Genomic DNA, 17,431 nt, shown 5'->3' with positions numbered 1-17,431 from the left:
AGAAAAACGTCAACGTTCTGCACGAGGGGCACGTTCAGTCAGTCGTCTTTGCTACCTGGTTAAAAGCCTGTCTGTAAGAGTTCCAGTCATTTCAATAAATGAAATAAACACCTTGATTTTGAAGTATGAACTTGTACTTTCATGAGATACTTGAATTAGTCAAATTGCCGGAGGTTATCCTAATCATAAACACAAGGATATAATATATTCCTTTAATTTTGATAGCTTCAAATCATGTATGAAAGTAAATTATAACCAAAGTGTAACTCAGTGTAACCACTGCAGGGCTAAAACCCTGACTTCAAATCAACTGAAGTATGCTAACCACAATCAAAAGAGAGTTCCACTGTTGCAGGTAGTTGCGCCATCCCACTTCTGACATCCAATCGAATTGTATTTGTCACATGCTTCATAAACAACAGGTGTAGGATAATAGTGAAATGTTGAATTACAGCCCCATCCCTACAAAGCAGAGAAAATTTGGAAAAATAATAGAAAAAGGATAACATGAGGAATAAATAACACTCAGAGTAATGATAACTTTGGTATATATATATTACATATACACATACATACATACACACACACACACACACACACACACACAAGCTACCTATACCGAGTCGATGTAGGTAATTGAGGTAGATACAGTATGTACAGACAGTTGATGTCAGAAATCTACATAAACTTCAGTTGGAGTCATTAAAACTAGTTTTTCAACCACTCCACAAATTTCTTGTTAAACTATAGTTTTGGCAAGTCGGTTAGGACATGTATTTTGTGCATGACGAGACATTTTTCCAACAATTGTTTACAGACAGATTATTTCACTCACAATTCCAGTGGGTCAGGAGTTTACTTACACTAAGTTGACTGTGCCTTTAAACAGCTTGGAAAATTCCAGAAAATAATGTCATGGCTATAGAAGCTTCTGATAGGCTAATTTACATCATTTGAATCAATTGGAGGTGTACATGTGGATGTATTTCAAGGCCTACTTTCAAACTCAGTGCCTCTTTGCTTGACATCATGAGAAAATCAAAAGAAATCAGCCAAGACATCAGAAGAAAAATTGTGGCCCTCCACAAGTCTGGTTCGTACTTGAGAGCAATTTCCAAACATCTGAAGGTACCACGTTCATCTGTACAAACAATAGTACGCAAGTAGAAACACCATGGGACCATTCAGCGGTCATACAGCTCAGGAAGGAGACGCGTTCTGTCTTCCAGAGCTGAAAGTACTTTGGTGCGAAAAGTGCAAATCAATCCCGGAACAGCAAAGGAGCTTGTGAAGATGCTGGAGGAAACCGGTACAAAAGTATCTATATCCACAGTAAAACGAGTCCTATATCGACATAACCTGAAAGGCCGCTCAGCAAGGAAGAAGCCACAGCTCCAAAACCGCCAATAAAAATCCAGACTACGGTTTGCAACTGCACATGGGGACAAAGATCGTACTTTTTGGAAAAATGTCCTCTGGTCTGATGAAACAAAACTAGAACTGTTTGGCCAAAATGACCATCGGAGGAAAAAGAGGGAGGCTTGCAAGCCGAAGAACACCATCCCAACCGTGAAGCACGGGGGTGGTAGCATCATGTTGTGGGGGTGCTTTCCTGTAGGAGGGAATGGTGCACTTCACAAAATAGATGGCATCATGAGGGGGGGAAATTATGTGGATATATTGAAGCAACATCTCAAGACATCAGTTAAAGGAAGTTAAAGCTTGGTCGCTAATGGGTCTTCCAAATGGACAATGACCCCAAGCATACTTCCAAAGTTGTGGCAAAATGGCTTAAGGACAACAAAGTCAAGGTATTGGAGTGGCCAACACAAAGCCCTGACCTCAATCCTATAGAAAATACACGGGTAGAACTGAAAAAGCATGTGCGAACAGGGAGGCCTACAAACCTGACTCAGTTACACCAGCTCTGTCAGGAGGAATGGGCTAAAATTCACCCAACTTATTGTGGGAAGCTTATGGAAGGCTACCCAAAACATTTGACCCAAGTTAAACCATTTAAAGGCAATGCTACCAATACTAATTGAGTGTATGTAAACTTCTGACCCACTGAGAATGTGATGAAAGAAATAAGCTGAAATAAATCACTACTATTATGCTGACATTTCACATTCTTAAAATATAGTGGTGATCCTAACTGACCTAAAACAGGGACGTTTTACTAGGATTAAATGTCAGGAATTGTGAAAAACTGAGTTTAAATGTATTTTACTAAGTTGTATGTCAAACTTCCGACTTCAACTGTATATGTATGGGTAAAGTGACTAGGAACCAGAATATTTAAATCAATCAACAGTAGCAGCAGCATATGTGATGAGTTAAAAGAGCAAAATCAGTCAATGCGTAGCTACAGTGCCATCAGAAAATATTCACACCCCTTGACTTTTTCACAATTGGTTGTGTTACAGCCTGAATTTAAAATGGATTAGAGTCAGATGTTTTTGTCACTTGCCTACACACAACTCATGTCAAAGTGGAATTATGTTGATCAAAATTGACAAATTAATAAAAAAATGTAAAGTGTAAAGCTTAAATGTCTTGAGTCAATTAGTGTATTCAACCCATTTGTTATGACAAGCTTAAAAAAGTTCAGGAGTAAAAATGTGCTTAACAAGTCACATAATAAGTTGCATGAACTCACTCTGTGTGCAATTATAGTGTATAGCATGATTGTTGAATAACTACCTAATCTCTGTACCCCACACACACAATTATCTGTAAGGTCTCTCAGTCGAGCAGTGAATTTCAAGTACAGATTCAACCACAAAGACCAGGAAGGTTTTCCAATGCCTCAAAATGAAGGGCATCTATTGTTAGGTGGGTAAAAATAAACAGACATTGAATATCCCTTTGAGCCTGGTGAAGTGAATAATTACACAGTGTATGGTGTGTATCAACACACCCAGTCACTACAAAGAAACAGGTGTTTTTCCCAACTCAGTTGCCTGAGAGGAAGGAAACCTCTCAGGGATTTCACCAGGCCAATGGTAAATTTAAAACAGTTAGAGTTGAATGGCTGTGATGGGAGAAAAGTGAGGATGGATCAACAATGTAGTTACCCAACAATACTAACCTAAATGACAGAGTGAAAAGAATGAAGGCTGTACAGAATACACATTCCAAAGCATGCATCCTGTTTGCAACAAGGCACTAAAGTAATACTGCAAAGAAATTGGCAAAGCAATTCACTTTTTGTCCTAAATACAAAGTGTTATGTTTGGGGCATAACCAATACAACACAGTACCCCTCTCCATATTTTCAAGCATGGTGGTGGCTGCATCATGTTGTGTATGTCACTCGTCATTCAGGGCACCTTTAGGTAAAAACAATTTTTTTTGCTTGTTATTTTGGCATTAATACAAGTCACATATCAATTTGCAAACAATGTAAAAAAAAAAAAAAAAACAATGTTAAAGTCTGAGTTAATAAAGCCGCATACAGACGTAGTCTCATTTTTGCTTTCTTGAGTAAGGCAGCTCCAAAATGCAGGTCTTTCAGCCTAGCTCAGTGCTTTGTGGTGGTGGGGCTGGCCAGCAGAAAATATGAAAACCTAGAGGAAAACCTGGTTCAGTCTGTTTTCCACCAGACACAGGTAGATTAATGAATATTTCAGCAGGACAATAACCTAAAAAACAGGGCCAAATCTACAGTGCATTCAGAAAGTATTCAGACCCCTTGACTTTTTTTTTTAATGACAAAGCGAAAACAGGTTTTTTAGAAATGTTAGCAAATGTTTAAAACATTTAAATCAGAAATACCTCATTTACATAAGTATTCAGGCCCTTTGCATGAGACTCATTATTGATCTCAGCTGCATCCTGTTTCCATTGATCATCCTTGAGATGTTTCGACAACTTGATTGGAGTCCACCTGTGGTAAATTCAATTGATTGATTTGGAAAGGCACACACCTGTCTCTATAAGGTCCCACAGTTGACAGTGCATATCAGAGCAAAACCTTGAGATTGAAGGAATTGTCCGTAGAGCGCAGACACCGGATTGTATCGAGGCACAGATCTGGGGAAGGGTACCAAAACATTTCTGCACCATTGAAGGTCCCTAAGAATAGTGGCCTCCATTTTTAAATGGAAGAAGTTTGGAACCACTAAGACTCTTCCTAGAACTGGATGCCCAACCAGTGAGCAATCGGGGGAAAAGGGCCTTGGCCGGGGAGGTGACCAAGAACTCACTGTGGAGATGGGATAATCTTCCAGAAGGACAACAATCTCTGCAGCACTCCACCAATCAGGACTTTATGGTAGAGTGGCCAGACGGAAGCCACTCCTCAGTAAAAGGAATATGACAGCCCACTTGGAGTTTGCCAAAAGGCACCTAAAGGACTCTGACCATGAAAAACCAGGTTTATTTTGCCTGAATGCCAAGTGTCACATCTGGAGAAAACCTGGCACCATCCCTACAGTGAAGCATGGTGGTGGCAGCATCATGCTGTGGGGAGGTTTTTTAGCGGCAGGGATTGGGAGACTAGTCAGGATCAAGGGAAAGAAGTATGGAGCAAAGTACAGAGAGATCCTTGATGAAAACCGGCTCCAGAGTGCTCAGGACCTCAGTCTGGGGTGAAAGTTCACATTCCAACAGGACAACAACTCTTAAGCACACAGCCAAGACAATGCAGGAGTGGCTTCGGGACAAGTCTCTGAATGTCCTTGAGTTGCTCAGCCAGAGCCCAGATTTGAACCTGTCAAACATCTTTGAAGAGACCTGAAAATAGCTGTGCAGCCACGCTCCCCATCCAACCTGACAGAGCTTGAGAGGATCTGCAGAGAAACTCCCCAAATACAGGTGTGCCAAACTTGTAGCGTCATACACAAGAAGACTCGAGGCTGTAATCGCTGCCAAAAGGTGCTTCAACAAAGTACTGAGTAATACTTAAGTAAATGGGATATTTTGGTGGGTGGGGGGGGGTTATACATTTGCCAACATTTCTAAAAACCTGTTTTTGCTTTGTCATTATGGGGTATTGTGTGTGTATATCGATGTGAAAAAAACTATTTAATCCATTCTAGAATAAGGCTGTAATGTAACAAAATGTGGAAAAGGTCAAGGGGTTTGAATACTTTCTGAATGGACTTGTTACTTACCAGGAAGACAGTGAATGCTCGAGTGGCCTAGCTACAGTTTTGACTTAAATCTGCTTGAAAATCTATGGAAAGACCTGAAAATGGTTGTCTAGCAATGATCAACAACCAATTTGACAGAGCTTGAATAATTTAAAAAAAGAAAATGTTGCATAATCAAAGTGTGGAACGCTCTTAGAAACTTACCCAGAAAGACTCACAGCTGTAATCGCTTAAGCTAAACACTTATCTAATAGAGATGTGTTTTTCAAATGATAGAATCTTTCTTCTACTTTCACATTCAAGTATTTTGTGTAGATCGTTATAAAAATAAATAAAGACATACATTTTAATCACATATTGTAACAATTTTTGGGGGAAAAAGTCAAGGGGTGTGAACACTCTGAAGGCACGGTATTTGGTGAACTATTTAGCAGTGTTATTGCTTGGGGATAGAAGCTGTTCAGGGCAACTGTTTGTTCCAGACTTGGTGCATCGGTACAGCTTGCCATACGATAGCAGAAAGCAATGACAATTTCAGCATGCAAATCTGGGTGGGGCAAACTCAACAAAAATTGATGCATGCCAGCAAAGCCACTAAACAATAAATTAATTGCACTATAGCGGTGACAAATGCTGCCCACACTGTTAGGACCTACATAAAGCTGTCCCAACAGCAGAGCTTTCTTTTCAGCACCACAGAGTGAATCCTTGTCTGGCAGCGAAACAGTTCATTCAGCCTCATTTCCTGCCCCCAAAAAAAAAACATGGCTGACTTGCTTAAACAAATGTGGTTTCTACTAACAATTCAGATGTACAAATTATGGCATAAGGGGACGACAAGAGACAATCCGTAATTTCGATTGATAATGAGCGAGCTAGGATGGACATAGTCAATATAACTATTAGTTCAGCACTTTTGAAATATACAGCAATAGAATTCAGAACATGGGCCGTTCTTACAGTATTCTCCCTGTACACCAAGTCAGGACTGTAGGATAAATAAAGGGGGCATATAAGCAATGAAAGCTCTTACAATATTTTATGATTACATTTCTCTAAAACAGGCTATAGGCTACATGTGCACCACCAACCAAGTCAGAACAGTAGGCTAAGTTATGTGGGGGAAAGTGACCAAATTATTAGGGTGAGGCACATGGGTTACTAACAGCTTACTACACAACATACACTTAGTATTATTTTCTTAGCTACAGTATACATATCTCCCTGGAATATTACATCATTTATGCAGCAGCAAGACATTTTTGGACTCACCTCACTTGAACAGGAACGTGGCGCAGCAGTAATTCTGGGCAAAATTTGTCAAACTGTCATCAGTCTGGCATTCTCTGGACTTATGGTGCTTTCAAGACAACTGGAAACTTGATGGCAGGGACCTAGCGAGCTCCCTGCCCCAGTGATGTACTTGGCCATACGCACTACCCTCTGTAGTCCCTTGCAGTCAGATGCCAAGTAGTTGCCATACCAAGCAGTGATGCAGCCAGTCAAGGTGCTCTCAGTGGTGCAGCTGCAGAATTTGAGGATCTGAGGGCCGATGGCAAATCTTTTCAGCCTCCAGAGGTTGTCGTGCCCTCCTCATGACCATGTTGATGTGTCTGGATCATGAAAGATCCTTAGGGACGTGGACACGGATTTCAGTTTCCCTGCATTAAAATCACCGGCCACTAAAAGCACTGCCTCCGGGTGTGCATTTTCTTGTTTGCTTATGGCCCTATACAGCTCGTTGAGTGTGGTCTTAGTGACAGCATTGGTTTGGTGGTGGTAAAATGGACAGCTACGAAAAATAGATGAAAACTCTCATGGTAAATAACATGGTTTGCATCTTATCATGAGGTTTGGGGACTCAAGCATGCAAAAAACATTAGAGATCATGCACCAGTTGGTTAACAAAGAGACAGACCCCCCCATCTTACCTGAGGATGCTGACCAGTCTTGACAATGCATGGAAAAGCCAGAAGTATATTATCCATGTTCTTGACAGCCAAAACTCCATAAAACATAGAATATTAAAGTTCTTCAGGTCCCGTTGATAGAATAGTCTCAAACGGAGCTCATCCAGTTTGTTCTCTAGTGACTGCCGGTTTATTTGCACACCAACGTATTCTAGTCAGAATGCCAGCTGGTCTGCCACAAATGCAGCAACCACCGTTGGATATTTTAACAAAATAAACAGGTACTTAAGTTAAAGGCTTTTTATTTTCAATTGGTAGGTTGATTGCGGTCTACAATAATAAAATACAACAAATCAGAAAAAAATAGGAGAAATAATCAATACAATTATTTCAATGTACAAAAGCCTAATCGCCCACACAGTCCCCAAGACTTATCCCCTCCCCAATCACCCTGATCTGATTTAAAAAACAGCAGCAGCATACTTAAGTTGCTGTCTTCTGTGGAAATAATATCTGTGAAGATAGTACGGCATGAGGAGAAAACTGTTTTCTTCTATAGATTACAGCCGAGAGTTCATAGTATCAGGTCTGACATGCCTTTAGCGTAATTGCAATATCGACCCAGTTGGAACGATAAAACTCACATCACTGAATTCCATTCAATAGTTAACATGGAATTCTGAGACACAGTGCAATTCAAGGAATTCAATCCGTGACAGCCTATGATAATATCCCTATAAAGAAGCAGAGTAGATGACTGACCGTTGAATGTGCACAAAGCTGCAAAACATTCATACAAATACACTGTTGGCTACAATTACATTTAATAGGAACAGCGTGTGCCATTTACTCACATCATATAGAATTTGAGGGAGTAGAAATTAAAATCAGGAGTATTGGGGTGAAGTATAGAGATAGGGCTTCAATTGAAATGAATGGCCAACAGTACTATTGAGTCAATTCATCCAATGCAACAATGTTAATCTACAAAAACAAATATGCATTTGGCAACATCAAATACTATCAAGGGAATGAGGCAGGACTGAGGTGGGATATTTCAAGAAAGAAAATGTTCAATATAACAGATCGAGAAATGCAAGTCCCGTTGGGAGAAGCTTGGGGGGGTGGGAGGGGATTGTTGACAGTGGGGACAATAGCCCAGTCCCAAAACCACTAACCCTTTGCAGATGACAACAAACCAGATAGGTTTAAGAAATATAGATAGATCCCCTAAAAGTATTACAAGATTCAGTCCAGAAGCATCTATCACTTTCATCACATCCATCACATTTTTGCAGATCTAAAGGGATGAGACAGATGTAAACAAACTAGTGACAGCTCAACCTTTCAATGAGGCTTAGGGGAGCTTACATCATGTTGCTTATACACATCTCATTCGTTCAGATCTGTAAACACTGAAGAGGTAAGAGCTATGGTTAGTTCTGGACCAGACCAAGGTGAAGCCATTGTATTGTCATTTCTTAGTTACACCTATCCACTTCCTTAAGACTGCAAATGGGAAATTGGTGAGGGAAAGAGGCAACGGGCTATTTTTGGAGTGAACAAAATGGCTCTTGTGATTAGAGGAAATAAGGTGTTGTTGTTCTGGGAGGGATGACCCGCTCCGAGTCGGGCACGGCGCGGAACAGCTTGGGCTCCCGGGTGTTCACGTCTTTGAAGACCATGATGGAGGCAATGTTTCCACAGCGGTAACAGTAGTTGGGCGCGGACCACACAGTCACCAGCTTCTCGTCAAACATGAACTTGTAGCCCTCGTGGACCAGCTGGTGTGCACGGCAAATCAGCTTCAGATTATTGATGTGAACAAACTGAAATGGGTCAAACAGAACCACAGATGAGCTCAGTATTCAACATAGGTCTCGATTTCAAATTGAAAAAGAAAAAAAAAAAATGCACAAAACAAATTGGGCAGCAGGGATCTTGATCCAGGAGGTGATTGTCTCTGCTATAACCAAGAAGCTTGAGCTTACAAGCTAGCAAGTTAGAGAACCAAATGCATAACTGGAGCCCTGAACTGGAGATAATTTATTTGGCACATCTTAGATAGTTAACTTATATTTTATAAGCAGTGGCGTAGCATGCAAACCCCAAGCATTTTTACTGTATTGAAAATCATACCTTTGGTATTTCAAAATATCCCGGTATACTGTATATACCACCCAAGCCTACCGTCTAGGTCTATTCATATCATCATTATAAGCTGTAGTAGTTAGCCCTCTACTCAGGACAATTTGATGTGTTTACCTCATTAGTGACCTTGGCGCCAAACAGCCAGCCTGCACCTCGCGGACTGATGGCCCAGGTGTCCACATCCTCTGGGTCCGACCACACCAGGTCACAGAAGGCCCCCTTGTGGGGAATCTCTTGGTTGCGCTCGATTGTTCGGATCTGGTCCAGGGTCTTGATGTCAGGTGAAAGACCACCATGCACACAAAGGACCTGCTCGTCTATCAACTGTGGTAAAAAACTCTGTAAGTGATTGATTCATATGTGTGGGAAAATGTAAGATAGATAAAGCACATGTATTCAAAGAAGTGTGAATGGTCATGGTGATTGGACTTACAGCCGCTACTGTTAGCATGTCAAACACTTTAGTGCAGTATCGCCACGCATTTGCATTCCCATATTTAGTTTGGCACTCATCTGCAAAAAATAACAGGTAAAAATCGAGAACACTTTACAAATCTGGCAGCACTTATTATTATTTATTTTTTTACACTGAACGAACCTATAAACATAACACGCAACAATTTCAAAACTTTAACTGAGTTACAGTTCACATTTATGTGGCACAGAGGTCTAAGGCACGGCATATCAGCGCTAGAGTCACTGCAGACCCTGGTTAGATTCCACGCTGTGTCACAACAGGCCGTGATTGGGAGTCCTATAGGGCGGCACACAATTTAACCAGCATTGTCCGGGTTAGGCCGTCATTGTAAATAAGAATTTGTTCTTAACGGACTGGCCTAGTTAAATAAAAGGTTAAATAATAAAATGTAGGGAAATCAGAAATTAATTAATTAGGCCCTAATCTATGGATTTCACTCGACTGGGAATACCGATAAGCATCTATTGGTCACAGATAACTTTAAAAAACAATTGGGGCGGGGATCAGAAAACCAGTCAGTATCTGGTGTGACCACAATTTGCCTCATACAGTGCAAAACATCTTCGCATCGAGTTGATCAGGCTGTTGATTGTGGCCTGTGGAATGTTGTCCCACTCTTTTTCAATGGCTATCTGAAGTTGCTGGATATGGGTGGGAACTGAGACACGCTGTGGTACATATTGTTACATAGGTTAGTTGAGGTAATATGTACATATAGGTAGAGTTAATAACGTGACTATGCCTAGATGATAACAACAGAGATTAGCAGCGGTGTAAAAGAGGGGGAGAGGGGGGACAATGCAAAAAGTCTGGGCAGCCACTTGATTAGGTGTTCAGGAGTCTTATGGCTTGAGGGTAGAAACTGTTTAGAAGTCTCTTGGACCTTGACTTGGCGCTTCAGTACCGCTTGCCATGCGGATGCAGAGAGAATAGTCTATGACTAGGGTGGCTGGAGTCTAACAATTTTTAGGGTCTTCCTCTGACACCGCCTGGTATAGAGGACCTGGATGGTAGGAAGCTTGGCCCCAGTTATGTACTGGGCCGTTCACGCTACCCTCTGTAGTGCCTTGCGGTCGGAGGCCGGGCAGTTGCCATACCAGGCAGTGATGCGCAACCAGTCAGGATGCTCTTGATGGTGCAGCTGTAGAACCTTTTGAGGATCTCAGGACCCATGCCAAATAAGTTCAGTCTCCTGAGGGGGAATAGGTTTTGTCATGCCCTCTTCACGACTGTCTTAGTGTGCTTGGACCATGTTAGTTTGTTGGTGATGTGGACACCAAGGAACTTGAAGCTCTCAACCTGCTCCACTGCAGCCCCGTCGATGAGATGCTTGGTCCTCTTTTTCCTGTAGTCCACAATCATCTCCTTTGTCTTGATCACGTTGAGAGGTTGTTGTCCTAGCACCACACGGTCAGGTCTCTGACCTCCTCCCTATAGGCTGTCTCGTCGATGGTCAGGCCTACCACTGTTGTGTAATAAGCAAACTTAATGATGGTGTTAGAGTCGTGCCTGGCCGTGCAGTCATGAGTGAACAAGGGAGTACAGGAGTGGACTGAGCACACACCCGAGGGGCCCCTGTGTTGAGGATCAGCGTGGCGGATGTGTTATTACCTACCTTTACTACCAGGGAGCAGCCCGTCAGGAAGTCCAGGATCCAATTGCAGAGGGAGATGTTTAGTCCCAGGGTACTTAGCTTATTGATGAGCTTTGGGGGCACTATGGTGTTGAACGCTGAGCTGTAGTCAATGAATAGCATTCTCACATAGATGTTCCTTTTGTCCAGGTGGGAAAGGGCAGTGTGGAGTGCAATAGAGATTGCATCATCTGTGGATCTGTTAGGGCGGTATGCAAATTGGAGTGGGTCTAGGGTTTCTGGGATAATGGTGTTGATGTGAGCCATGATCAGCCTTTCAAAGCACTTCATGGCTACAGACGTTAGTGCTACGGGTCGGTAGTCATTTAGGCAGCTTACCTTAGTGTTCTTGGGCACAGGCACTATGGTAGTAAAACATGTTGGTATTACAGACTCGGACAGGGAGAGGTTAAAAATGTCAGTGAAGACACTTGCTAGTTGGTCAGCGCATGCTTGCAGTACACGTCCTGGTAATCCATCTGGACCTGCGGCCTTGTGAATGTTGACCTGTCTAAAGGTCTTACTCACACTGGCTGCGGAGAGCATGATCACACAGTCTTCCGGAACAGCTGGTGCTCTCATGCATGTTTCAGTGTTATTTTCCTTGACGCGAGCCTAGCTCGTCTGGTAGGCTCGTGTCACTGTGCAGTTCACGGCTGTGCTTCCCTTTGAAGTCTGTAATGGTTTGCAAGCCCTGCCACATCCGACGAGCGAGCGTCAGAGCTGGTGTAGTACGATTCGATCTTAGTCCTGTATTGACGCTTTGCCTGTTTGATGGTTCGTCAGAGGGCATAGCGGCATTTCTTATAAGCTTCCGGGTTAGAGTCCCGCTCCTTGAAAGCTCAGTGTGGATGTTGCCTGTAATCAATGGCTTCTGGTTGGGGTATGTACGTACGGTCACTGTGGGGACGACGTCATCGATGCACTTATTGATGAAGCCAATGACTGATGCGGTGTACTCCTCAATGCCATCAGAGGAATCTCAGAACATATTCCAGTCTGTGCTAGCATCTGCTTCACCTGACCACTTTTTTATTGATCTAGACTGGTGCTTCCCGCTTTAATTTTTGCTTGTAAGCAGGAATCAGGAGGATAGAATTATGGTCAGATTTGCCAAATGGAAGGCATGGGAGAGCTTTGAATGCGTCTCTGTGTGTGGAGTAAAGGTGGTCCAGAGTTCTCCCCCCTCTGGTTGCACATTTAACATGCCGATAGAAAATTTGGTGAAACGGATTTAAGTTTCCCTGCATTAATGGCCCCGGCTACTAGGAGTGCCGCCTCTGGGTGAGCGTTTTCTTGGTTGCTTATGGCGGAATACAGCTCATTCAATGCTGTCTTAGTGCCAGCCTCTGACTGTCATGGTATGTAAACAGCTATGAAAAATAGATGAAAACGCTCTAGGTAGATCATGTGGTCTACAGCTTATCATGAGATACTCTACCTCAGGCGAGCAATAGCGAGACTTACTTAAATATTGTGCATCAGCTGTTATTTACAAAAATACATAGCCTTCTGCACCTTGTCTTACCAGACGCCGCTGTTCTATCCTGCCATTACAGCGTATAACCAGCCAGCTGTATGTTGATAGTGTCATCATTCAGCCACGACTCTGTGAAGCTTAAGATATTGCTGTTTTGAATGTCCCGTTGGTAGCTTAATCTTGCGCGTAGGTCATCCGTTTTATTCTCCAAAGATTGCACGTTTGCTAGCAGAATGGAAGGAAGTGGGGGTTTATTCGATCGCCTATGAATTCTCAGAAGGGTGCCTACCCGTTGGCCCCATTTTCTCCACCTCCTCTTCATGCAAATCACAGGAATCTGGGCCTGTCCCCGAGAAAGGAGTATATCATTTGCGTCTGGCGCGTCAGACTCAAAGGAAAAAAAGGATTCTGCCAGTCCGTGATGAGGAATTGCAGTCCTGGTGTCCAGAAGTTATTTTTGGTCATAAGAGACGATACCGGCAACATTATGTACAAAATAAGTGTTAAAAAAACAAAGTCAGTTCAGCCCGAATTAGAATTAGCAAAACCAATACATTTTTCTACTGTTTTTTATAAATGTATTTGATCATTATCTGTTCTCCTCATTTTAATTCAAGTACCAATTTGAGAAAATGTCTGAGTACTTCAATTTCAGAATGCCAAATTCACATACTTTAAGCACCTCAAGCTCCTTTTGCAAACCCTGGAATTGTGTTCAGATCCTTGCGACATGGGACCGTGCATTATCATGATAAAATATGTGATGGCGGCGGATGAATGGCACGACAATGGCCTCAGTATCTCGTCACGGTATGTCTGTGCACTCAAATTGGCATTGATAAAATGCAATCGTGTTTGTTGTCCGTTGCTTATGCATGCCGCTGCCATAACCATAACGCCACTCTGGGGCACTCTGTTCACAATCTTGATATCAGCAAACAGCTCGTCCACATGACACCATACACACGGTCTGCCTGGTACAATTGAAACCGGGATTCATCCGTGAAGAGCACACTTCTCCAGCATGCCACCGGCCATCGAAGGTGAGCATTTTCCCACTGAAGTCGATTACAACACTGAACTGCAATCAGGTTAAGACCCTGGTCTCAGAAGAGCATGCGGATGAGCTTCCCCAAGATGGTTTCTAGCGCAGGCGTTCCGCTAGCGGAACCCCTCGACAACATTCTGCTGAAAAGGCAGCGCACGAAATTTAATAATATTTTTTTGAAATATATAACTTTCACACATTAACAAGTCCAATACAGCAAATGAAAGATAAACCCATCGTGTCCGATTTCAAAAATGCTTTACAGCAAAAGCACAATGTTGTGCTTTCGCTGTAAAGCATTTTTGAAATTGGACACGATGGGTAGATTAACAAGAAGTTTATCTTTCATTTGCTGTATTGGACTTGTTAATGTGTGAAAGTTACATATTTCAAAAAAATATTATTACATTTTGTGCGCTGCCTTTTCAGCGGAATGTTGTCGAGGGGTTCCGCTAGCGGAGCGCCTGCGCTAGAGAGGTTCACCAGCTTCTTGAGATGCAACACCTGTCTGGTGGATAGATTGTCTTGGCAAAGGAGAAATGCTCACTTTGATAGAAATAAGCTTTCTGGACATATTTTAGCTCAAGGTTAAATGGTAATTACACCATAATAACTTAGAAATTCAGCTACTTGTTTGCTTCTTGATACCAGGTTAGGTACCAATTGTTCCAATAAGAGACCCTACAAGGCTACATATGGTCTTATGTGTTGTTAAGAGTTAATGCGCCCCCAGCAATTAGGCATGTTGCTCACCGTAAAAGCCGTACACCTGTGTTATCTGCCTGCTTTCGTGATTTCCTCGTAGAAGCGTGATGCGGTCCGGCCACTTGGCTTTTAAGGCTAGCAGGTACGTGAATGTCTCCAAGCTGTAGTATCCCCTGTCCACAAAGTCTCCCTGGGCAAAACAGACAGGCATTGACCAGGGTTCAGATCAATCGCAAGTCAGATCCAGCTTATGTTCTAAATTCCATTTTTTTTTATGCAGAGCATAACAATATAATACAACTTCACACTTACCATAAAAATGTAGTTTGTGTCTGGAACTTGTCCACCAGTTCTGAAGAGTTCACATAGGTCATAAAACTGGAAACAGTGTTCAGAAAGAGAATTTCACATTTACTATAAAAATGGGGATATTCAGAATGTGCACAGTAGATAGATTTGTTTGATCATTTAAAACAAAACAACCACACATTGGGACAATGATTTTTAATGTAGAAACAAAATTAAAAAAAGTTAAAGAACCAATTCATTTGGGAATGGTATCAAAAAGAACATTGGATATTACCTGGCCATGAATGTCTCCACAAACAGTGACTGGAGTGGATACTGGTTGAACATTTGATTCCTCGAGTAGCAAATCACATACATAGTCACATAATCTCTGAGAGGGATGAGACATGACAAAATTATTAGGCTGAATAATAAGGCTTGCACACTGGACCTACTGCTATTTCTAAACGACCATCTTTGAATTGGCCAATTTTCGAATATTTGGCCATATCATCAGAAACCCTCTCTAAATGGGAGGCATCTTCATAGGTATTCAGGTTTCTCAACTCCACGATCACATCAATGGACCAGATGTACATATCGTGGAGTTGATCAACCCAGCATCTTCACATGTTATTTGTTAAAACTAGGTTTGCAATGGTAGTTAACTACAAGTTCCTGGGCCCTGATTGATACGTCTCACATTAGCTAACCAATACTGAAATAATGTTGTGGTTTCAGGTCACAACGTTACGTTTTCGAAAGACACCAATATTTGCTCTGTACTATACTAAGCTGGCTAGCTGACTATAAATGTATGTGCTGAAAGCTACTATCCTTCCTATATAGTAATCTGCTACATAGCTAACGCGTTAGCCTGTTAGTTCACAAATCATGGCTGAACCTGACATTAGCCCACGAACGTTAGCTACCGTTAACGTTAGTCATCTGCATATCTAGTTTACAGGTTTAACTAGTTAGCAAGATCTCTAATGGCAATAATATACATCTATTCTATCGTGGTTATCCCAAGGTTTGACGTGTTCGGCTAACAGGCAAGCTACTGTACTGGCTAACGTTAGCTGCTTTCATTTAATTGAAGTCGGAAATCATGCTAGCTTAGCAAGCCATATTGATGTCGCAATATGATTGATATAGCCAGAGCGAATGTACTAACATATTGGTTAAGTACACGAATAAAAATAATATTAATGCTCACCTTTAAGTCGTTTTCTGGTAAATATTTGCACTGTCTTGCAATCTCAACATACTTATCCAAGTCTAACGGCGCCATTTTAAAAACAAGAACTTCAGAAAAATAGGAAGTATATGCGCATCTCGAGCAATGGGCCAAGGTTCCGGTCTAAAGGACGGTTTCGACTGCTCCTACAGTTTTGCTTCGGTACTGCGGTTTAATTGACGCCCGGCCAAGAAACACAATTTCCAAAAACAGTCACATAGAGATTTAAGACACTTTTAGTCATCACCCATGTGCACAAATCATCCATTGAATTATTCAAATAATTGTCGCTGAGGCCGACTTGTTTCCATCACTCACAACCGAAGATGTTAAACATTTTATTTTTATCCAATGTCTGCAATGTTTTTGGATGACTTGAGAACGTAGACGCTGCTCACCATGCTCCCTGTGCACTGTGCTAGTGCGCATGTGATGTTTGTCTGTATAAACAGAGAGAAGAGAGCGAACTCAGCGAAAAATCGGCCTCCCACCAGCAAGTGGCGCTTTTGTTGTTTCGTCCACCAAGTAAGGATTCAAGGAGAGTGTTGAATTTGGTCAACACATTTTTTTAATATCTTACATACTACTTGAGGTTTATTTGATCGAATATACGTTTTGCAATGCTTAACTTGTTACGAGTGTACTGATATAAGTAGGCCATTTTGAGAAAAAGCACTTTATATCGGAGTTCTCGCGAGATGGCTATGCATATTCATGAATGGGCTAGTAGCATATGTTCTCTCTCCGTTGAATACAGGCGTTTGACGTCAACAACCCTCATCGCATATTCAAAATGAGATTACAATAATGAGATGTATCCACCAATCCAAAGAAAAGAAAGGTAGGAGCTGGACAGCCGGCCCGGGGGGGCTCGGGTCAGTCTGTCATATCTGGTATGATTCTCCTATCTTATCTGGTGTCCTGTGCGATCTTAAATGAAGTATGCTCCCTCTCTACCCCGTTGCACCCTCTATAACAGTGATCACCAACCCACTATTCAATCTACAAGGATTTCCTAGTCGATCACCAAACATTTATGTGGGGAAAAAAGCCTTGCGTTCCTATTTTTCGCGCTATTAGCAGTCTGTGCACTTGATTCAGCAGCCCTAGTTCCAAACTTTAACAATTGCATGTGTCTGAAGGTAGATCTCTGCCTACCCAGCAGGCTCAGAGAGCAAATCATGTGCACTTTTAGGCCTACGGCTACAACCAGCACTGCAGCTGCAAAGAGCTCCGATAAGCTTGCGTTGATATTATTAGCTGCTTGTGTCTTTTTTAATATCGATGAATTGGTGCATGAAGCAGAAATAATGCAGAGATACTCAGTGGTGTGTATTCATGGATGCCAAAGGAAGCCAGGCTTTCCCCAAAAATTGACCAAGAAAATACATTTTCCTTAGTT

The 17,431-nt window shown here is 42.0% G+C and overlaps 1 protein-coding gene across 1 annotated transcript; it reads right to left on the bottom strand.

Moving 5' to 3' along the window:
• Nucleotides 1–7,291: 7,291 nt before the first annotated feature.
• LOC112220061 (serine/threonine-protein phosphatase 6 catalytic subunit) lies at nt 7,292–16,260 on the bottom strand. Its single transcript, XM_024381643.2, has 7 exons — nt 16,009–16,260; nt 15,085–15,180; nt 14,814–14,879; nt 14,550–14,691; nt 9,591–9,670; nt 9,272–9,481; nt 7,292–8,835 (listed from the first exon to the last, which is right to left on the bottom strand). The coding sequence occupies exons 1-7, from the start codon at nt 16,081–16,083 to the stop codon at nt 8,587–8,589; spliced, it is 918 nt and encodes a 305-aa protein (XP_024237411.1). The 5' UTR covers nt 16,084–16,260; the 3' UTR covers nt 7,292–8,586.
• Between the last annotated feature and the right edge of the window lie 1,171 nt (nt 16,261–17,431).

The sequence above is a fragment of the Oncorhynchus tshawytscha genome, linkage group LG20 (assembly GCF_018296145.1).
Source record: "Oncorhynchus tshawytscha isolate Ot180627B linkage group LG20, Otsh_v2.0, whole genome shotgun sequence".
Lineage (NCBI taxonomy): Eukaryota > Metazoa > Chordata > Actinopteri > Salmoniformes > Salmonidae > Oncorhynchus > Oncorhynchus tshawytscha.
This window is presented reverse-complemented; position numbering and strand designations above follow the sequence as displayed.